The sequence below is a fragment of the Ostrinia nubilalis genome, chromosome 30 (assembly GCF_963855985.1).
Source record: "Ostrinia nubilalis chromosome 30, ilOstNubi1.1, whole genome shotgun sequence".
Classification (NCBI taxonomy): Eukaryota; Metazoa; Arthropoda; class Insecta; order Lepidoptera; family Crambidae; genus Ostrinia; species Ostrinia nubilalis.
Genome location: NC_087117.1, coordinates 2,957,105 through 2,979,989, shown reverse-complemented (window position 1 = coordinate 2,979,989; position 22,885 = coordinate 2,957,105). Strand labels below are relative to the sequence as shown.

Sequence of the window (22,885 nt, the reverse complement as noted above, 5' to 3'; positions counted from 1 at the left end):
TGACGTCAGCCCCCCCTAACAAGACACGTCAGCCCCCCCACTAACATGACGTCAGCCCCCCCTAACAAGACACGTCAGCCCCCCCTAACAAGACACGTCAGCCCCCCCACTAACATGACGTCAGCCCCCCCTAACAAGACACGTCAGCCCCCCCACTAACATGACGTCAGCCCCCCCTAACAAGACACGTCAGCCCCCCCTAACAAGACACGTCAGCCCCCCCCCCCCCCACCCACCTAACATGACATGTCAGGGGCCAGGCCCCTCCTGAAAATGACCCTAGACACGCCAATGGTTCCAGTTGTTCTGCTCTGCTCCTGCTACGTTCCTTACCCTGCAAGACCAGTATCTCCTGCGGGTTGTAGCGGCCTGCATCCAGCGCCTTCCTGCCACCTTTATGAGGTCGTCGGTCCACCTTGTGTGCGCTTTCCACGCGCTTCGCTCTAGAACCTTGCGGCCCCTATATTGGCACACCTCCCGCGATTCGGCCAGTATAACCACGAGGTTAGTATGGTGTATGGCCATGGGTGGTGGTGGGTTGCCCCTATATTGGACTATTAACGCCTGAATATTAGCCTACCCTGTAAGGCGAGTATCTCCTGCGGGTTGTAGCGGCCTGCATCCAGCTCCTTCCCGCTACCTTAATGCGGTCGTCGGTCCACCTTTTGAGCTTTCCACGCGCTCCACTCCAGAACCTTGCTGTCTCTATGTTGGATAAACGCCTGAATATAAGCCTCCCCTGGAAGACCAGTATCTCCTGCGGGTTGTAGCGGCCTGCATCCAGCGCCTTTCTGCTACCTTTACGAGGTCGTCGGTCCACCTTGCGGCCTCTAAGTTGGACTATTATAAGCCTACCCTGCAAGACGAGTATCTCCTGCGGGTTCTGCTGCACGCTGTAGGCGGCGGCCGCGCGGTCGAAGTGCGCGACGAGCAGACGGCAGCTCTTGGCGTACTCGCAGCGAGCCACCACTGACAGCTGCTCCAATTGTTGCTGCACTGTGCCCGCCTCGTCTAGCGGGTCTTCCAAGCCGTCATTAAGTCAGCCCCCCCCCCCCCCCTAACATGACGTCAGTCCCCCCTAACAAGACACGTCAGTCCCCCCACTAACATGACGTCAGCCCCCCCCCTAACATGACATGTCAGTCCCCCCTAAAATGACATGTCAGGGGCCAACCGTCTCCTGAAAATGACCCTAGACACGCTAATGGTTCCAGTTTTTGCTGGACTACGTTCTTACTGACCCTGCAAGACCAGTATCTTCTACGGCCTGCATCCAGCGCCTTCCTGCTATCTTTATGCGGTCGTCGGTCCACCTTGTGCGCTTTCCCTTTCCACTCCAGAACCTTGTTGGACTATTAACACCAAAATATAAACTTACCCTGCAAGACGAGTATCTCCTGCGGGTTCTGCTGCACGCTGTAGGCGGCGGCCGCGCGGTCGAAGTGCGCGACGAGCAGACGGCAGCTCTTGGCGTACTCGCAGCGAGCCACCACTGACAGCTGCTCCAATTGTTGCTGCACTGTGCCCGCCTCGTCTAGCGGGTCTTCCAGGCCGTCCCTGAAAAGATTCAGCAATATTGTAGTTGATAATAATTATTATTTACAGGATTGCTACCATGTACCTCAATTTTGAGTTTGCGATATTTCGGCACCGTTACAAGCGCCATGGTCGCGGAGTAACTGATGTGACCATGAAAGTTTAAAACATATTGTAGAAGAATGTATATGTCACCGTAAAATTGTGAATTCCGTCAGATTATAATCTGACGTAGTTAAATTACAATCTAACCTAACCTAACCCACTATTAGTTTACAATCTAACGCGTTATATTATAAACTGACAGAGTTCACAATTTCACGTTGACATATACATAACTACAGTCTTAGACATATGTGTAGAAATAGAAGAAAAAAATGTCCGCTCTTTTTGATTTTAAGAAAAAAATATTGAATGCTCTACGGCAGTCTTTCCCAAAGTGGGCGATAACGCCCCCTTGTGGGCGCTGCAGGCTTAAAGGGGGGCGGTAAGAGACCCATAAAAAAAATCGGGACGTTGTGTAGAGGCTTGGGAGGCGTCATCTACTAGGAGGACTCTTAGACATCGACTGAGCTCGACTCTTGACTACAAAAATGGGGGACGCTAAAAAGTAATTTATTCTCAAAGTGGGCAGTAGACTAAATAAGTTTGGGAACCGCTGCTCTACGGGGATAACACTTGACACATCAGTCAATTGACATAATTTATGACATATTTATACATATTTATGAGCTGTCATAAGTTTGATATATCACTTTTTGTAACGCAATGACGTGACTTTTTGGTCACACAAGTTGTATAAAAGAATATTGTAGTCCTGAAATCCCTCTAGTCCATCCCTCTAAAGGAATCCGTTTTAGGGTTTGTGTCCACTTAGCGCGTAAATCGACGATCTCATACAACCCCCATACAAAATCCCCTGACCCTACTTCTGGTCTCGGTCTCTTTTTATCATAATTTAGGCCACATGATGTCCACTGCTGACCATAGACCTTCCACTTTGATCTCTTTTACATAAACTTTCCCAATGATTTCAAGTGAGACACCGTTGGGTGATCGCGTTAAAAATAACCACTCACCTTACAACACAAGGCACGGAGTTGAGCCGCGACTCGATGTATGCAGCCGTGACGCCCGGCGCGTAAGTTTCAAGTAGATGTGGCTCTGTAGCTTTCACGTACGGCACTGAAGCCACCATCCGTTGCCATAGCGATAGCAGATAGTGGACTGAATTTGGAGCGAATTGCCACATCTGGAAATTAAAATGGTTGTGGATTGGCCATCATCATTAGGATATTTTAGACTCCTCTGTAGGTGGATGAGCTAATTTATCAGAGGAAAAAGCTTTTGCTAGCAGGCATAAAAGTCTTAAGTCATTTATTTTCTGCTTTTAAAAAGCGTAGTATTACTTTAAGCCTATCACTGCTTTGGGACAATAAATGGGCCAGTACTAAGAAGCAACGCATGAAAATCGGTCACCTTTGTAACATGTAGTAGGAAGGTTTATGAGCTAACTGAATTGCATTTACGTATATTGCTTAGTATACAATGTCTCTATTTATTATGTGACCCTGAGTGATCCTTCTGTTATGACCATCAGGTATTATGTGGCTTCCAAACCATTATATTGTTATACAATAAAAATTATGTCATTAATTTCTGTAGACCAACTTCCTTTGTACAGGGTGCCCCAAAAAGTAGTGTCAACCCGAAGCCCACAGGTATGTGTTGTAAAAAAAAATCATAACTGGAAAACTATCGTCGCGGTGATTCGGGTTCCTAGTGATGTTCTACCTCTGGGCTTTGGCTTGACACTACTTTTGGGACATCCTGTATATGTAACTACTCTTTTGTTTCTATCCGTGGGTAAAGGAAAAAGGCTAATCGAAATTAAAAAGTTGAATAGACACCAATCATTTATTACAATAGTGAGATAAGTAAATAATCACAATTTGCTTAGCATTTTAATAGTTCGCGCAGCTTTGACCCACGGATTGTTACGGTAGATCTGTAATTAAACCAAAATCATTTCATTTTATGTCGGTTTAATGTAACTAACTATATGTTCAGCCTATTTAAGGCAGTGGGAATATAGTTCCCACCACATTTTGAACTTTATTCGCTAGTTTTTAAGGTTCAAAGACATTCTATCTTATATTACCATCTTACCTAAGTCTGTCACCATAACAACAATGTTAAGAGCATTGTTGTGAGATAGCCAGTTCTTTCTTGTAAAATCAAAAACAATAGTGACTGAGTTTCTTGCGCTGCTTCTTCCCAGCACTGGCTCATATTACTGTCCGGTATAAAAGTACGAGCCACGAGGCTACTTACGTTTTTTTTTTTATTTTGATTTTGTGGTTGAGGATTCCGGGTGAAGCTCACTTCCACGCCTGATTGATCATCACTTTAAGCAGAGTAAATACAAAAGAGTAGGTATGCGCCTTAATCACCCCGCTAATCCACGCTAAATTTTGTCAGTGTGTGCGTGCGCGCCGCATACGTATTGGCGCGCTCACATACAAACCGCGCTCGGTGCGTTTCTATGAAGATGACCTACTCATTTGTATTTACTCTGCTTTATGTGAGATGTTTCTCCGTTATGGATATTTCCACCAGGTGAGATGATGTGGGTAGATTAAAATAACGTACCTGTAAGCTCTGCACAGTGAACTTGGCAATCAGCTCGATAAGTCGCGGGTAGTTGTCCACCATGACGAGCTCACCCAGTTGGTAGTTGGTCTTCAATCGCGCTAGCAGTCGGCAGAACTCGTGGTAGTTCGTGGGGTCTGATAGGCCCTGCAACAAAATAGGGATGTTTCCTGAGTCAAAAAGTAAGAGTTTAAATTAGTCCGTCAGTTAACTTATCAAAAAATACTCTACACGTATTTTTCACTTTTTCTAACTAATGAAAATTTAAAGAGATAAAGCGCGCCAAAGTTCATAAGAAGAGGCCCGTGACGTCAATGCGTGCATAAAAGTGCCGCACGTTGTGACGTCGTGCGGAACTTCAACGCACCATAACTATGTAATTATTTGTTAGATTGACAAAAAAAAATATATGTGTCCAATATTTTTTGATATTAAACATGACGGACTAAAAAAAATTTTTTAGGAAACTAGCCTATTGGGGGGTTGAATGATACTATAGCGTGGCGTCACAGTCGAAATTCACTTTTATGGACTGTTTTTAAATGGCAACATTTTCTCAATTGATTTTGCGTCTTATTCTAAAAGTATAAAAAACCAGCCAAGTGCACCGAGGGTTCCGTACCATTGATTTATGAAATTAAAATTATTATTTTTTATTTAAGTTATTAGTATGAAAGATTACGCGGTAATAAGCGGTTAACGATTTACGAGGTATTAAAAAAAAACTACTTACTAGATCTCGTTCAAAACAATTTTCGTTGGTAGTTTTTATAGTAATGTACATCATATGTTTTTTTTAGATTTTTCATTTTCTTACTTTAGAAGTTAGAGGGGGGGGACCAACTTTTTTCCACTTTGAAAGCGTCTGTCACGCAAACTATTCGGTTTAGAAAAAAAGTATTTTAGAAACCTCGATATCATTTTTGAAGACCTATCCATAGATACCACACACGTATGTGTTTGATGAAAAAAAATTTTTTGAGTTTCAGTTCTAAGTATGGGGAGCCCCCAATATTTATTTTTTTTTTTTTTTCATCATAATCTTAATGCGGTTCACCGAATACATCTACCTACCAAGTTTCAACAGTATAAGCTCTTATAGTTTTGGAAAAAAATGGCTGTGACATACGGACGGACAGACGGACGGACAGACAGACAGACAGACAGACATGACGAATCTATAAGGGTTCCGTTTTTTGCCATTTGGCTACGGAACCCTAAAAACGGGGTATTCTCAAATATCTTCAAAAAACGCTCAAAGGATAGGTCTTAGAGAGTTTTGCCTCACTTTAGACCACGCCCTTGTACTAGGGCACTATTTAAGTTGTGAGCCTCGACAACATAACGTGTTGTTAGACGACATCTGATACTTTCAATGAAAAGTTTGACATTTTTGACTACAACCTTATTCAAAACTTTTTATCATTTGAGCACGTTTTGTATTAATAACATTGAATTGAAAATTATCTTGACTACAAAAACATGGAATTGACTTGCGGAAATTTTCGCGCGACTTTTTATTATGACTTTCGACGTGGTTAATCAATACAAAACTGAAGCGGTCAGCTAAATTTCACTTTTGGTGATAAAGATCTATCCTTTACCATTATAAAACGCTAGTTTAAGAAGTATAATATTGTATGTCATTGGCTCACCAGTGAACTTTGCGAAAGTCGTCCAAAATGACTAATAGTGGCGGAAAACATTGATGTTGTCAGAAAAATGGAAGAGAAACCTCGTCATGTGATACATCGTAGGATTGAGATAATCCTAGGCATTAATTCCACTAGCAGTAATAAAATATTGTATGACCATATTATGGTTAATACGTTTTTTTCTCGCTGGATGTCACAAAATTTTTCAAACGCTCAATAGGACGCTTGTGTCGTTTAATCCTTGGAAATGTTTGATAAATACGTTTAAAAAGCTGTAAAAGCCGTTTTTAAAATTGTGACAGTTGACGAATTAAGGATCTATGCATAATGATCCTGAAAATAAACAGCTATCGACTATGGAGGTGTTTTTAGATGAACCAATTCCAACAAAAGTCCCATGCGCTCGGAACACTTTGAAACTTACGGTCGCCTATTTTTCCGAAATATCCGATTATATGACAGAAACGTTACTAGAGAAATTTAGAATGGTTAATTCTTAATAGTAAACAGCCACTTTTTTTCCAAAAGTCCTCAGTTTAATAAAGGAAACTGACCAGCATAGTCGAATCGCCATTCGTGACGAAAATGTGAGCTTTTACACGTCTCGTCAAACAACTGACTATTTGAACACTCAAAATATGAAATAAACAGGTCCAACGCTACAAAATTCTTGCTTGAAATCTAAACACTTCTTTTGGTACCCATATATTAAAATTAAACGCGTGAACAGCGATTTATGTAGCCAGAAGCAACTGTCGGTGCGGTCAAAAACCATGCTTTGGAGGTGCCTCAAGCTGAGTGGAAAAAATGCTATGAAAAGTGTTTTGAACACATTAAAAAGTACATAAATCATGAAAGACAATACCAATAAACGCAATCAATACCATTTTAATAATAAACTACTTTGTTTTCATAGTTAGGCTCACAACTTAAATAGTGTCCCACGTATGATGACAATCCATCATCATCATTTCAGCAACAGGACGTCCACTGCTGAACATAGTCCTCTCCCCAATGACTTTATTTCCAGATTGAGCGGTTGGTAGCGGCCTGCATCCAGCGCCTTCCTGCCTTTATAAGGTCATCTGGCCACCGTGTGGATGGACGTTTTAAGCTGTGCTTGTTACTGCGAAGTAATGATTCTCAAAGAGCATTTGCACTCACCAGGATGGCGCCACTATAGTGTAAGGTCATGTTAATCGCCAGTGGTGCCAATTGTTCAGTACAAAAATGATAGCTCATTGATTTTTGTTTCTTCTTCTAAAGAAATATGGATCAAAATCATACTTGTGTGTTCTCCAGTATCCGCAGCACGCCGGCCGCCAGCCGGTTCAGGAACTTGACCTAGGAAGTCGTCTATTCACCTTGTGAGTGGACGTCACACGCTGCGCCTTCCAGGTCGTCTGTCCACCTTATGAGTGGACATCCTACGCTCCGCTTTTCAGGAGGTCGTCTGTCCACCTTGTGGGGGTGGACGTCCCAAGCTGCGTTTTCCAGGTCGTCTGTCCACCTTGTAGAAGAAAATCCTACACTGCGCTTTCTAATAGATCGTCTGTCCACTTATGGGTGGATATCTCATGCTGCGCTTTCTAGGAGGTTGTCTGTCCACCATATGGGTGGACGTACGACGCTGCGCTCTCCAGGAGGTCGTCTGTCTACCTTGAGGGTGGACGTCCCAAGCTGTGCTTCCTAGGAGGTCGTCTGTCCACCTTGTAAGTGGACGTCTCACGCTGCGCTTCCAGAAGGTCGTCCGTCCTAGCAGTGTAGGCTACATGAATGTTAGTGTAAAGGTACAGTCACCTGCGTGTTCTCCAGTATCCGCAGCACGCCGGCCGCCAGCCGGTTGAGGAACTTGGCCCGCTCGTTGTTGCTGAACAGCGACCGCCGGACCGAAGCCAGCTGCACTAGTAGCGCGAGCGCCAGCGACGCCGGCCCGCCGCCCAGCGCGTGGTATAACTCGAAGAACAGGTCTAAAGTGCCCGATTCAAGGAATGTGGGTCGCCAGGATGTGGGTATCTGAAAATAAATGGTTTCAATGAGGGTTTTCGCGAATGAAAAATCCGCCAGATACGTACGTAGACGCGAGGTCCAAATGCTGCACGATTGGTTGTTTTTGACATGACATTGACAGATATGTCAAAATCCACCAATCACGTATAGATGACCTACGCTGAACTGTCCCACCAAACTCAATGACAGGGGGGCGCTACCATCGTTCAACTATATGGTTTCCAACATGGCAAAAATCTGAACCAGCGATCCGGTATTGACGGTGGCGCCCCACTGTCAATGTCATGCATAGGACAGTTCAGTATTTTGGAACTATAGCAGTCAGACCCCACATCCACGTCCCGCCATCTAGCGGATCTTTCATTCGCGAAAACCCTCATTACTGCCAAGTAAAATAGTAGAGTTGGTAATTCTAATTGGTTGTTAATTTATTCATCATTGCATTCGAGATTTCAATAACATAATTTATGCCAAAGGCTTCCCCAAACAATCTGACCAGATAGCGTTAGCAGTGTAAGTCAAATCCTCCATTTGCCTCTGGTAATTTAGAGAGGGTCATGCTCTTTTGCTTTCGTGCTCATCGGGGACGAAATGAAATGAAGATGATGAGCATTTGAGGAATTAATTACCAACTAATTTAATCTTCACTTGTGCATAGAATAATTACCTTTTTAAAAAAATAAAACCGACTTCAAATGCGTGAACACAAAAAAAAACTAAAAATTAAAAATATTGCGTATAAAAAAGTTCATCCCCAATTTTCCACCCTTAGGGGTGAAATATTTTCTTCAAATTCGCATGAAACCACCCTTTTGATAATACCTATTCAACAAAAAAATAATCGTTCAAATTGATTTATAATCGGCGGAGATATTGCGTATAAAAAAGTTCATCCCCAATTTTCCACCCTTGGGGGTTGTTTTTTCTATTATTAAATTTAAATGGGACCACCCTTGAGGTATTACCTATACGTCGAAAAAAGATTTGTTCAAATCGGTTCATAATTGGCGGAGTTATCGCGTAACAAACATAGAAAAAAAAAAAAACATACGGGTCGAATTGAGAACCTCCTCCTTTTTTGAAGTCGGTTGAAAAAAACGGTTAAGTTGCACCTTTTATAACTCAAGAAAGGCTGCGTCATTTTAATGAGTTTCTATTTATTCAGACTATAATAAATTAGGTCTGGAACTCGGCCATCCACTGCATCTAAAAAATGTTACTTATATCCTTGTGAACCAAGCAGCATTCAGGTAGCAGGAAGGCGCTGGATGCAGGCCGCTACCAACCGGGCAATGTGGAAATCATTGGGGGAGGCCTATATTCAGCAGTGGACGTCCTGTGGCTGAAATGATAATGATGATGATAATGATGATGATAATGAGACTAACCTGGACAGTGCACAGGTCCTGCCTACCCGCCTTGAGGATTCAAAAGTAGAACTTATTGAAGTTTTTACATCACTAAAATGACCTGGACGGTACACAGGGTAGCCATTTAGAGCCTGTGCTAGTACCAGGCGGGAGGAAACTAACCTGGACAGTGCACAGGTCATCCGAAGCTTCATCGCTGTTAGTTCCTATGAAGTCGAACGTGAGACAGTTGTGAGCGAGCCGTAGTAGCGCCGCTATGAGCGTGATCTGACGCTCGTCGTCAATCAGCACCTGTGCTTGTACCAGGCGCGAAGGAAAATAACCTGAACAGTGCACAGATCGTGGAACTAATCTGAACAGTGCACAGATTGTGGAACTAACCTGAACAGTGCACAGATTGTGGAACTAACTTGAACAGTGCACAGATCGTGGAACTAACCTGAACAGTGCACAGATCGTGGAACTAACCTGGACAGTGCACAGGTCGTCCGAAGCTTCATCGCTGTTAGTTCCTATGAAGTCGAACGTGAGACAGTTGTGAGCGAGCCGTAGTAGCGCCGCTATGAGCGTGATCTGTCGCTCGTCGTTGAGGTCTAATGCCTTCGCTCGAGCGGCGGAGAGGAGCGAGCAAGCGAGACGGAACATCTCGAAGAGTTGTGTGTCTCTGTGGAAAAATAAAGATATGGTAAGAAAAAAGGCACGAATTAGGCACGATGCCCATATACCGGCGCGCGTCGGAGCGCACTTACACAGCCGTAAAGAAAATAGTATTTTATTAACAGTTCTTAGAGTCGTAATTGCTTACAACTGATTAACTGACATTTCAATCCGAACGGATGCGCGAGCATGCGTCGGAAGCCGGTCGGCTCCGAGCGTATTCCAGCGGATACGCGTGCAGACGCGCGATTTCCACCGCATTTTTCACCGAACGGACGCTGCGCTGTGCGCCAAATCGCACCGATTCGCGCCGGTCAATGTGAATCCTGCCTTAGGCTTGCACAAAGTGTTGCGTACCACTATACGAAATAGAACATCATGAACAGTCAGCGTCAAATAGTTTGTGACACCCAAAGTAGTCAAAACTGATACTGAAACTGAAGTCAGCGAGCATCTAGTTGGTCTGTAAAACACCTTATCTCAATGAACCTCTATTGTACCTGAACGATGAGGATATTTTCCTGTGCTTGCAAAGACCGCGATTGGCGTCCTCCCTCTCAGTCATCTGGTTCATTTCCACTACTAATTGTGACAGTAACTGTACGCCTATTGTGCACATCTCAGCTGGGCCCTGAAAAGAATAGAAAAATTGATTAAACGTATGATAAAGGTAAAGAATCAAGTAAAATTTACATCGGCTTATCCTAGAATAACATAAATTATTTATTTTGGTAAATTAAAGAGGCTCCTTCAAAAATGACGTGATTATTTTAATTTCTAAAATGTTTAAAATTGACATCTAAGAACTAAGGGTGAATTCGACCAAACAAGAGTAAATATTAATCTCAGAATAAATCGTCAGTTTTGACATATTTCCCAAACATACCAGGAGTTATTCTCGGAAAAAAGTTTGGTCGAATCGGCCCTAAGACATCTAAAATCAAATAAAATTCAAACTTAACTTTTTGGCCGTTTTAACTATTACTGTAAATCAGGTTAGATTTTGCTGTTGAAGTTATATTGCTTTTAGTTAATTAACTGCAATTTAGTCACTTTGCTTTGTAGGCAGTCTAGGATGGACAATGCTACAGCTTATAAACCAGAATAACACCTAAAGCCTGGTCTGTGAGCACGAAGAATTTTGTCCAATGACCCCAAGCTACCCATCCTTATCGCTCGCGCGACAACGCGCAACATAATTAATGTTGCTGTCGCGACTCTGCGACGGACGCCCGCAGTGAGTGTGCGAGCGCTACAGCAACATAATAACGCGCGAGCGATAAGGATGGGTAGCTTGGGGTCATTGGACAAAATTCTACGTTCTTGCAGACCAGACTATAGCTATTTAGGCAGGAATGTAGAGAACTAGAGACCTTCGTATCAATGAGACGGGGCCCCAAACTAAGGCACACTACGGCACTGTATTAAGGCTACTTTTTATTAATATCTAAACGGACGAACTTACAGCAAGTCACAGCGAAAACCTAGAATATTTACCTGCAAGAAGCTGGTGATGTCTCCCATAACATTTTGGAACACCAGTTGCTCCTTCACGGTGTCGAACCAGCTCAGCTTCGTGATTCGCGCGAACAGGGATACCAGCGACTGGGAATAAAGGGATATTTAAATTAATAAATTAAGGTCCAAGGATATCTATAATAAATTGTTAGTTATACTATTTATAACTGCAAAATGGGTTGACTCATTTTGAAATGGTGGACATAGATTAAGTGGAAACGATAAGTGATTTCACTATATTATTTCTAAACTATACAAAATATTGAAAAACTGGTTACTAATTCTGAAAGTGCTTTACGAGCTCTATCAAACGGTATCATTAATAGGTTACAGAATAAACTAGATCCATCCGAAAATTGTCATTCGTTAGTGTATCTTTTCAATAATAAATAAATAAATAAAATTCAATGTTACCAAAAGTTTTCAGTTTTTCGATATCTCGATAGTTTAGAAATAATCGAGTGAGATCATTTATCGTTTCCACCTTGCATAGGGCACTTTTTACTATTCCACCCTGTATAGGCAACTTTTTACCAAACTACCCAAAAAATAAGTGTAATGTTTTTAGTTTATTTAATAACTGCGGGTAGTCCGCGACGTAGTATCTCAATGACGACGATCAATTCGTCGTTTAAGTTCTATTACCACGTAAGTCATTTTTAGCAACTTTTCAGGAGATTGGACGAAACGACGCGTCTTTCGATTCTCTAACGAATGGCATCAAAATGTCAAAGCCGCCAAACAATGATTTACGTGGTGATAAAACTTAACCGACGGATTGTCTGTTATAGTCTGGTCCGTGAGCACGTAGAATTTTGTGAAATGACCCCAAGCTACCCATCCTTATCGCTCGCGCGTAATTATATTGCTGTCGCGACTGTGCGACTGGCATCCGCAGTGAGTGTGCGAGCGCGATAACAACAATAAGGATGGGTAGCTTGGGGTCATTGGACAAAATTCTACGTGCTCACGGACCGGGCTTTAGATAGTAAGTACGAAGTCGAGACTGCTAGTTCAGATAATTCAGATTCATGGTTGTACATACCTGTACAACGAAGTTTGCGAGTTTGGGCCGTGTGGCCAGGTAGTTGAGAACATAGTTCCGTATGTCCAACAGCTGCTGCACCGACAAACTGGTCGAAGACCTGCGAAAAATATTTATTTACATTAAAAAGTCAATAAACTTAAAATTCATTTTTTTAGTCTTAATTAATATTTTTTGTCATCTATTTTCATACATGTTATTCCTATTACGCGGGCTACACGCAAGAGGAACACATATAAGCTGGGGGCACACAATACGAAATCTTTGTCCTGCATGCAACCAGCAGCGTGATTATATACGCACGAGTGCCGAAATCCGCATCATAGGAAAAAGCCACTTAAAGCCCGGTCTGTGAGCACGTAGAATTTTGTCCAATGACCCCAAGCTACCCATCCTTATCGCTCGCGCGTAATTATATTGCTGTCGCGACTGTGCGACGGGCGCCCGCAGTGAGTGTGCGAGCGCGATATCAACATAACTACGCGCGAGCGATAAGCTTGGGGTCATTGGACAAAATTCTACGTGCTCACAGACCAGACTATAGTAATAGCCTCCGTCACTCGCTCAAGTTCGCGCGATAAGTACCTACCTACCGCTTAGCCGTACGTTCGAATGTACATGTGACAGAGGGGCGTCACGCGCCCGCCTGTGAAGTCGCTTGACAATTTGACAATAAGCCGTAGTATTTGTCGTTCTTACTGGTGTCTGACTGGCTCCCCTATACTAACACGCCAGTCGTTATGAAAGCAGTCTTACTGGTAGTTCTTCTCCCTGTTGATGAGCTTGGTGAGCGTGGTGGCGGCCAGCAGCTGGGAGTAGCAGGAGTCGGCTCGCTCCAGCAGCGCCTGGCATTCGCTCAGGGTGTCTGACAGGCTCCGCTATACTAACACGCCAGTCGTTATGAGAGCAGTCTTACTGGTAGTTCTTCTCCCTGTTGATGAGCTTGGTGAGCGTGGTGGCGGCCAGCAGCTGGGAGTAGCAGGAGTCGGCTCGCTCCAGCAGCGCCTGGCATTTGCTCAGGGTGTCTGACAGGCTCCCCTATACTAACACGCCAGTCGTTATGAAAGCAGTCTTACTGGTAGTTCTTCTCCCTGTTGATGAGCTTGGTGAGCGTGGTGGCGGCCAGCAGCTGGGAGTAGCAGGAGTCGGCTCGCTCCAGCAGCGCCTGGCATTTGCTCAGGGTGTCTGGGGACTCCTAGAAGAAAAAATATTTGGTCAATCTTACAAAGAAATACCTATTAAAACTAAATATAGACTAAGAGTACGCGCACACCGTTGATTTTTAGTTGGCCGATAGTTGTGCCAGATTTCACATTGTATGAAGAATCGGCCAAATCGGCGTAGTGTGCGCACTCCCATACATGCCCATACTGATCAACAGCCCGACTAAACTATCGGCCGACGAAAAATCAACGGTGTGCGCCTACTCTAAGGGCCTACACTAAAACACGCGTGTCTGTATCGAAAATTAGATAAATTAAAGCAAGAATGCACAAACAGCGGCCTCCTGTAGGTGGGGCCCGCCGGCGAGCTAATAAAAATAGCGATTTTTTTTTATCCACAACGAGGAATCTTTTGGCTTGTATCTCACCTGATGGTAAGTGATGATCCGCTTAGGCCGAAGGTGGAAGCGAGCTCCCGGAATCCTCATCCACGGATGAACTGGCTATCTTACCTCTAACTGCCGGAACACAACAATGCTGACAACATTGTTGTTATGGCGAGACTTATAACCTGAACCTTTATTCAGTTGTTTTTACTTTCTACTGCTCGCTTTTGGCTCATAATCTGCCCGAGTGGCCCCTGGTCCCAGTAAGTACCCAAAAGAGAAAGTAAAGGACGTACGTAATACCTCTTCATAATAAATACAGCCTATGTAAGTATACCTTTTTCGTAAAGTTTTCCGCTTTATACTGGAGGAAGCGAAAAAGTCTAATACCTCAGCTACACTACTCCCTTTGACAAAGTCGAAATTAGCCGAGTAGTATAGTCAGACACTTCGTGTTCAATATTTGGAACGTTTCAGGCCTTCGATTCGATACTTCAATTAGCTTTGGCCTACTTCGCGAGTAGAATAGCTGAGGTATAATTAAAGTATATTCAATACATAGATACAATTTCCTCTATTCTGTAAGTACCTGGAAGGAAACAACAGCCTTCTCCGCCTGGTCCCGGAGGATAGGGTCCTGGGACTCGTACAGCTGCTTGCACAGTATTTCTATTTGAATCACCTCCTGCAACAGGACATAAACGTAAATATAGATAAAAACTTTCCCTTAGCCTAGGCGCAGACCGCCGACTTTTAGGCTGGTTTTAGAGTCACGCTGACCGTCAGCGCTGACAGCCGAAATGTATGAAGCGTCGGCGCAGAGCGATCAGCGTCACTAAGGAACGTTCCCCTTCAATTACATACATATTGATCTGTCAGCGCTGACGATCAGGGAGCGGTCAGCGCGACTCTAAAACCAGCCTTAGTTGGCCGATAATTTTAAGATGTATGAAGAATCGACCGATACCAAATTGGTATAATGTGCGTACTGACTAACTGCCCGACCCAACTATCGGCCAATTAAAATCGATGGTCTGCGTCTAGGCTTAGTAAAATAAAAACTAAGAACTTGAAACACTAAAAATGTGTGTCGAAAGGGACGCGGGACGCCTGAGGCAATATTATTTTTCAAAATTAGTTATTAAGATAAATAAGTTTAGCATCTATAATGCAGGAATCCTAATAATTTATTGATTTCAGTATTTCTTTTAGTCGATTGAGGCGACAATAGCCCTACAGTGTACGCATCGGACTGTTAGAGGCAGATTCAAGAGTCAAAATCAAAATCATCTATATTTGTATAGACTAATTAAATTAGTACTTACAAATCGTCAAAATGCTCATAAGGAGCCTATACATGTCTCATTCTTTTTTTGCCCTACCAGCGCTTCGAGACAAACATTTGGCAAGTGCTGAGAAGAAGCGCCGCAACAAACTCAGTCACCACTGTCTGCCGGTTTAAAAACATAAAAAAGTAGTAGTCAATAGGTCGTCAGTTCAATCTGTCGTTTGCTGAACTAGTGCAATAAAATTTTTTACACTATGTTTGTTATGATCAGTAATGTTGTCGACTGAACGTGACGCTGCACCTTTGCCTTTAGTCACTATTCGATATTGATAATATTCTAGAATTAAATGCTTTGTCACTCTCTGACTAATGCTTATTTCATTAATATCAAAAGAGACTGATAATATTGGTATGAAATCTTCCATCCGCCTACTACATGACCTAATAATGACAGCTATCATGCTTAGAGTAGGCGCACACCGTTGATTTTTAGTTGGCCGATAGTTGTGCCCGATTTTAAATTGTATGAAGAATCGGCCAAATCGAATCGGCGTAGTGTGCGCACTCCCATACATGCCCATGCCCATACTGATCAACTGCCCGACTAAACTATCGGCCGACGAAAAATCAACGGTGTGCGCCTACTCTTAGAAAAGAAAAAAAATTAAAATACTTAAAAGTCATTTACTTTCAGCAAATATAGGTCGCCTAACTCAGTGCCTGAGGTATGGAAGTGGCACGAGATGGTGTTTTTGTAACGTCATCATGCTCAGTCAAATCATATGACAATGAACTCCTCCCGTGCCGGTCATGTTACTTGCTAGACCTAATAATTCAATGTATTTTTCTTGAAACTGCATAAAGTTTGCCACAACAAACAATACTTCTTTTACTTAACGAGTATGGTTGACTGTGAGTGCCCTACCCTCCACATTGTGTTGATACTTGGGTCAATGAAAACAACACAACTATTGTTACGTTATGACAATAGAACCACTCCCAAATGCAATGTTTCTAAACCAACAAGGCACAAAATTTTAAAAATTTAATTGGTTTTCAATCCTATGATAAGTAGATAAAGTTCAATTCAATTATGGCAATATTCGCGAAATAAAGGGATAAACCAATTTGATCAGAATTCATACTAATAACAATCCAAGCCCGAAATAAAATACAGGAAAAACCCTTGCCATTCGCTACAAAATATCATTCAAAGAAAGGGGATTCCCCGAATTCGTCACAGAATAAATAATGAAAAATTCCGTGCTCTTTTCAATTGGTCCGAATTTATTATTGATATATATTTTATTATTGACTGAAATTTTGCCGCCCCCTAAAAGGCGGCCCCTCCCTGTCCCTCCCAACACTACACCTCTGACATTCTCATACATTTTAATTACTATTTAGGTTCTGAAAAAGGTTAAAGATAAATCTAAGCCTAGGTGCAGACCATCGATTTTTCGTCGGCCGATAGTTTAGTCGGGCAGTTGATCAGTATGGGCATGTATGGAAGTGCGCACATTACACCGATTTGATTTGGCCGATTCTTCATACAATTTAAAATCGGGCACAACTATCGGCCAACTAAAAATCGATGGTCTGCGCCTAGTCTAAGACTTATTACCCTGAAAAACTGCTGAATCATCATGAAGCTTCACAGATCTTAGTCTTCTTATACATTTAAATATATTTTTTTCTGTAATTGTGATCAATTAGCCAGCCAAATTCATCACAAATAACCCCAATAAAATCTTCAAGAGATGGCAATCAAAACCTTTATTTAGGAATCTATTTATAAATTACACGAACAGATTAAAGTGAAGATTGACAGGTCATTGAACGAAATAGGTTTTCTACTCCGATGCAAGCAATTGAATATCTAGTATCTGCACTCAATTGTATATTGCAACTTGAATTTTGAGTAATAAATCAGTTTATATTTTTATTTTGTTTAGAGTTAGGTTTGCCTTAGTTTAAAAAAAATCTGTTTATTGTAAATAAAAACTAGGTTACTTGAATGTGTTAATTATTATGTAAAAAGATGTGTGATTAGTTATAAAAACCTGAAATTGATAATATTTGTAACATTAATTACACTAAACTTTGCAGAGTCATTTTTGCAGTAACTGCAGTTCTATTTAGAACCTTAGTAAGGTTTTTCTTCATTGAATAAAATGAACATGATTTTCATGGAAATGTATGGAAAAATATTGATGACAATGAATTCATTGACTATCGTAATTACATTGATATTACATTAATTTCGAGTTTTATATCAAACTAAAATCTTTATTTTTGGTGTTTTTTTTCTGGGCTTCTTATTGTTGAGGGATTTGCCAAAACTTAGATTTATTTACTTAACTTTTCCCCAAAATATCAATTCCCCATCGTTGTATTGCACAAATTTATCGAATAACTTCAAGATTTCTTCCCTACACTGACAAAAATAGTATTTGTTGATTGAATTTCAAGGGTAACTTGTACGTCAACCTAAAACAACAAAATATAACCAAAAAGCCGGCAAATAACCTACCATTCGCTAAGTCTGTTGATTCATTACGAATTGATGCTCTCATTAATCTAAATTGAAGTTAATTACTATGAATAATTCCAGTAAGAAACTCTCTCTTCCATACATCTACTCCGGAAATGTTGTCCTGAATCTATGGAAAATAATCGGCCAATACAAAACTTTTATATGGAGGATAGATTGGGTATTATAAAATAACGTTAGCTACGTAATGTCAACCTCTAATTCAGTTAAAATCATGCAATAATCGTAATATTTTGATACTCACCTGTTCTTCAGCCATTTTTGTTATTTTCTCGCATTTGAATAGCCGTTTCGTTTCACATAGTGTGATTAGAAATCAAACACCTCGCACAATAATTATTTACTGCAAACTGTAATAAATTAAGGGAAAAATAAAGTTGAATTAATAATTAGATTCCTAAATTGTATTCATAGTACAAAATATTGGATATATAATTTATAATGCTTATTTGAAATATTTCTCAATAAAATTTTAAACTCGATAAACTATAAACTACGACGCGAACTGCTAGAAACGGAACGTAGCATTTTATAGTTGCGTTCACATAAATTTTAATTTTGAAAGAGTAGCGCAACCAAAATGCCACAAATTATTAAATTTTTTGTTGCATTTTTTCACTAAAGAGATAATCGTGACATTTTTATTAGTGACGGAGATTTATAAAGCACTTATTAGTAATATTATAAATTAAACACTAAGCAATGACTTTTGTCCAAGTTCTAGTACTGGCAGACTATTGCAGAAGACAGGAATCTAGAGACAAAAAAAGAAGTACAAAAATGCCCTAGAACAATTGCTAAACTGACAAATTTTTCGTTGATTTGGCTGTCGTGGCTTTTTAAACTTTTTCATGTTAGAAAAATGTAGTTATTTTCGCTAATTATCATTTCCAAAATTCCAACCGTGTATAAAGTTACACAAAGATGTTAAGGACTACAGTATCAAAACTTCGGCACGTTTGTGCACTTGCTTATTTCGTACCACGTCTCCTTCGAGGAAATATACGATACGTACCTGGACGATTCGAAAAATGTAAGTTTATTGCATGCTATTAAAATGCTCCTAGTACCTAATTTTTTGCACTACATTTTCACGACGAAGCAGGGAGAACTCTACTTTTCAAAGTAGTTTAGACAGCATCACAACACTGACACTTATTTAGTAATTATATATTGTTTTAATTATATCCCTACATATTCAACTGAGGATAGATTAAGCATGCGGAAAAATAGCGAAAAAAGGGCGCGCAATATCTATCACTTTCAAAGCAAACATAGTTGCAACATTTTATTAAGTTTTCGGGCATTTTAATAACACTTTTCTCGCTATTTTTCAGTATCTGTCAGCGTTCAAAGAAGAGTCGACAAAAGCACAGATTCCGGTTCCAAAGACGAAAGCGACTACGAAAGATGTCAACGGATAATAGATCGTGCTTTTTCGCCGAACCCACCACACACTCACTACATCCCAGATACAAGTGCCAAGCACAAAGAGAGTCTCATGCATATGGTGACTCCTGAAATGCCGTCAAACCCAGAGAACCAATGTGAAAAATGTCAAAGAATCATCAAAGAAATATTTGGGGAAGATTCGAATGCTGGTGACAAAAAGAGTGACGTGGTCGATCCCATTTGCATACCAATCACTGAACTACAAGCTACGACTGCCAAAGAAAATGTGGAAACACTTGCACAAAAGGTCGAAGTTATTGATGAGACGCCATTAGTCGAAGCTGCTGCCAAATCTAAGATCGAGGGCTTCAATGCACATCCTAAAGTATTAGGAAACAGAAAAAAACGACGAACTATTGACAAAATTACTATTCTAAACTTTTCATCTGATAGATCAGGCCGCCGAAAAGGCACTTCGCGAAAGGATAGCAACTTCGACGAACTGGCACGGCGCTGCCTAGATTCACCAAGTGGTCAAATTGACGAACGGATTCTTAAAGAAATGGAAAAGCTTGGTGTTCCACCGAGTACTCGAAGAGGCTCCAGGCGAACAGCAACCGATGTTGGAATCATTCAGCCTGATATTATGAAACGACCCCGAAGACCAGTTGAGAAGACTGAACTGGACTTCATAGCAAAACTTAGAAGACTAGAGGAATTAGAAAGCCTGAATAATATTTTGCCTCCACCTTTTGAACTTATGCCTGTCAAAGCCAATTCGGTGAATCTAATTTCAAATTATGAAGATGAAGATAACTCTCTCTGTGTGGAAAGAATACAGCCTATACATTTAACAGACCCAATCGAATCTAGAGTTGAAAATATGTTTGAAAATGAAAATCTAACTAACTTGGGTTGTGGAAATAAGGAAGAAAGACCTCCACAACAATTGTTAGGACAAATGACTGCAGCAGTTATGTCAGGTGAATCTGATATGATGTCAGATAAAAACAAGACAGATCATTCAACGGTGAAAGATGAAGAAAGATTGAAATCAAAGCAAAGAACTTCAGTTGATTTAAATGAAGATGATGCTTTTCACAGAGAACTTGAAGTTGTCATAAGAAACAGCACAGGCGAAAAAATTTCATTACAGGAACTAAAGGAAATGGAGAAAGAAGACGCAGCTATTCTCCACGAGAAACTAGCATCGACCAATCTTTTAACTGATTTAGTTGATCCAAGCGACATTTCTCCACGAGCAGTTCAAACAAACTTATTAAACAATTACAATGAGGCTGAAACACTAAGAAATCTTTTACAGACTAGACTTGAACATCTCACGAAGAAAAGCACGAAACCATATCAATTTAAAGAAAATGCAGCAGATATTGCTGAAAAGGCATCACCTGCGATAAATTTCGAAGCAGATGGTAATCAAGAGATTAATATTCTGAGAATGGAACGAATAAAGCCACCTCATCTCAAAGAAGATCTAAACATTATTTCCAAAGAAACATCCCCACACACTGAACCTGGCATCCTAATCAGAGAATTCAATAAACCTGAAACTATGAAAGAAAGTGATGAGCAAAAACCAGTATTTTTAAGCTATTCACCTACGCAAGAACCACTTACCCCTCACCAATACTATGAGCAACTATCATTTATATCGAGAGAAAGTGAGCCAGACACAATACATAATTACGAAGAAACTGATTATAGTGGTCCCGAAAGGGCACCTGCGCCAAGTCAAATTTTAGATACCGTAGGTGTTATACCAAAAGATGGTCTTCCTTCAGAACCAAACAAATCACTAACTGATAAAAATAACATGCAAAATGTTACTGATCAATCGGATCATTATCAAATTCTTGTGAATACTTATGACAAGAAAGTGCGTGATTCTGATGCCAAAGCTTTTGAATCTATTAATTTAGTGGAGGAACAACCCTCTTGTGGTCCACAATTTTCTCCTCACACTTTGTTGTCCTCCAGTGAGTTATCAAGGAGAGCTCTAGATGAAGAAGAATCGGAAGTGCCAGTCATAGCTGTAGAGATGGGTCGCATTGAAAGTGCTCCTTTACCAGATCCGATACCAGACCAACAAATGCTTATGTCTGGGTTAAGTAAAGACCTAATTGGTTCTGCATCAAATAGAGAACCAATTCTTAAAGAAACAGAGGAGTCATCAGAGACATCAAGAACAGTAACTCGAGAGACGTTATTGAATCCACTATTTGATAAAGGCACTGTACCTCATGTTACTGCAGACACAGCAAAAAGTGAAATGTCTCCCACTACTTTACCGAAAGAACACCCACAAAAGCCGCTATCATTATCCGAAATGCTGAAGAGAGTAAGAGATCGGAATCGAATGGAACTTTGCAAGGAATTTGTGGAGTTGAAAATGCAGAGCACACAAGTAGATCCAGTTGTTGGAGGGTGCGGAAAGAAAAATCCTCCGTGTCCTCCGCCGGCGCCTACCTGTCCGCCACCACCACCGCCACCGCCCCCGCCACAGAAACCACCTTGCCCCAACCCATGTAAACCAAAGTGCCCTCCAGGTTGCCCTCCTGCACCATGCGGGGAGCCCAAAACCAAATGTCCACCACCCAAGAAAAGTCCTTGCGACAAATTCAAGAAAACTAAATGCTCATCCGTTCAAATCCAAGATACCTTGACTCTGCTTTTATATTTGGGACCTCAACTTCATATCCCTCAGAAGACTTTGCTTCCTGTGTTTGCCTGCGCTTTGAACATCAAAGCAAGCATACGAGATTCTAAGACCGAAGCTATGGAACGCATATTTACCAAACTACAAGATCTTTGTAGCATTGTATTATTCGCTAGTTTCAGAGGAGATATAGAAGCTTTAGAGTCTGTCCTAGCAGGAAAAGAAGGTATGAAGTATGCCAGAACATACGATCCATGGTCTCCAATACCCTCTTGGCCCATTCCTGTCAAAGAAGAAAAGAAAAAATTTGCTTGCCCTAAGGAAGGTTGCAAAGTAATACCTCCAAAGTGTAATTATCCATGTAAAAACGTCTATCCATGTGGAAACCTACCAAGACACAATAAATTCACCGTTGTAGATTTTATTATCCAGCAAATAGGAAAGAAAATTGTGTTTGATGTAGGCGAATTTTGATTATTACCTTTTGGAAATGATAATCAGCGAAAATAAATTTTTAGCTTTATATTTTCTGGATTTTTATTTTTTACGCCAGAACCTTGATACAGTTAGCTGCTATAGGTAAGCATTATTTATCTCTTTATTTTTAATTGAAAACACACGAACACATCTCAGTATTATTACATAATATTATTAATAATAAATAGTATTATCCTAAATCAATTAATTTCAAATTTAGGGCCCAGGCTGGGTTGCACCATCTTACTTTAACTTTAACAAACGTCAAAAATCTCAAACTCCATACAAAAAACACCGATTTTCGGTAAAGTTACCGTTAAAGTTAGGTGGTGCAAAGTACCTAGTAAGTACACTAGGAATTGTAAGGACTTACATGGTGTAACTTTTTTTGCCTTTACAGTACAAAATGAAGAGTCTCCGGTGCTTGCTAGAAGTTTCTTCAAAACTGACTGGACCAAACCGAAGTTCGACATTTGCAAACCATACACTATACCTTCTACAAAAG

At 41.0% G+C, this 22,885-nt stretch overlaps 2 protein-coding genes across 2 annotated transcripts in view; one reads left to right on the top strand and one right to left on the bottom strand.

Moving 5' to 3' along the window:
• Positions 1 to 18,169, bottom strand: part of LOC135086231 (exportin-7-B) — a 44,680-nt gene extending 26,511 nt beyond the window's left edge. The window contains exons 1-11 of the mRNA XM_063981057.1: positions 18,079 to 18,169; positions 14,582 to 14,677; positions 13,520 to 13,638; positions 12,444 to 12,531; positions 11,378 to 11,485; positions 10,381 to 10,511; positions 9,692 to 9,887; positions 7,644 to 7,859; positions 4,189 to 4,335; positions 2,616 to 2,788; positions 1,379 to 1,557 (exon numbers count right to left, since the gene is read on the bottom strand). Coding sequence (XP_063837127.1) covers positions 1,379 to 1,557; positions 2,616 to 2,788; positions 4,189 to 4,335; positions 7,644 to 7,859; positions 9,692 to 9,887; positions 10,381 to 10,511; positions 11,378 to 11,485; positions 12,444 to 12,531; positions 13,520 to 13,638; positions 14,582 to 14,677; positions 18,079 to 18,093 — 1,468 coding nt within the window. The 5' untranslated portion in view covers positions 18,094 to 18,169. The remainder of the gene's footprint in view (positions 1 to 1,378; positions 1,558 to 2,615; positions 2,789 to 4,188; positions 4,336 to 7,643; positions 7,860 to 9,691; positions 9,888 to 10,380; positions 10,512 to 11,377; positions 11,486 to 12,443; positions 12,532 to 13,519; positions 13,639 to 14,581; positions 14,678 to 18,078) is intronic.
• Positions 18,170 to 18,606: 437 nt separating this feature from the next.
• LOC135086176 (titin-like) lies at positions 18,607 to 22,428 on the top strand. Its single transcript, XM_063980980.1, has 2 exons — positions 18,607 to 18,867; positions 19,172 to 22,428. Exons 1-2 carry the CDS (start codon positions 18,759 to 18,761, stop codon positions 22,375 to 22,377), a joined length of 3,315 nt encoding a protein of 1,104 aa, XP_063837050.1. The 5' UTR covers positions 18,607 to 18,758; the 3' UTR covers positions 22,378 to 22,428.
• The last annotated feature ends 457 nt before the right edge of the window (positions 22,429 to 22,885 follow it).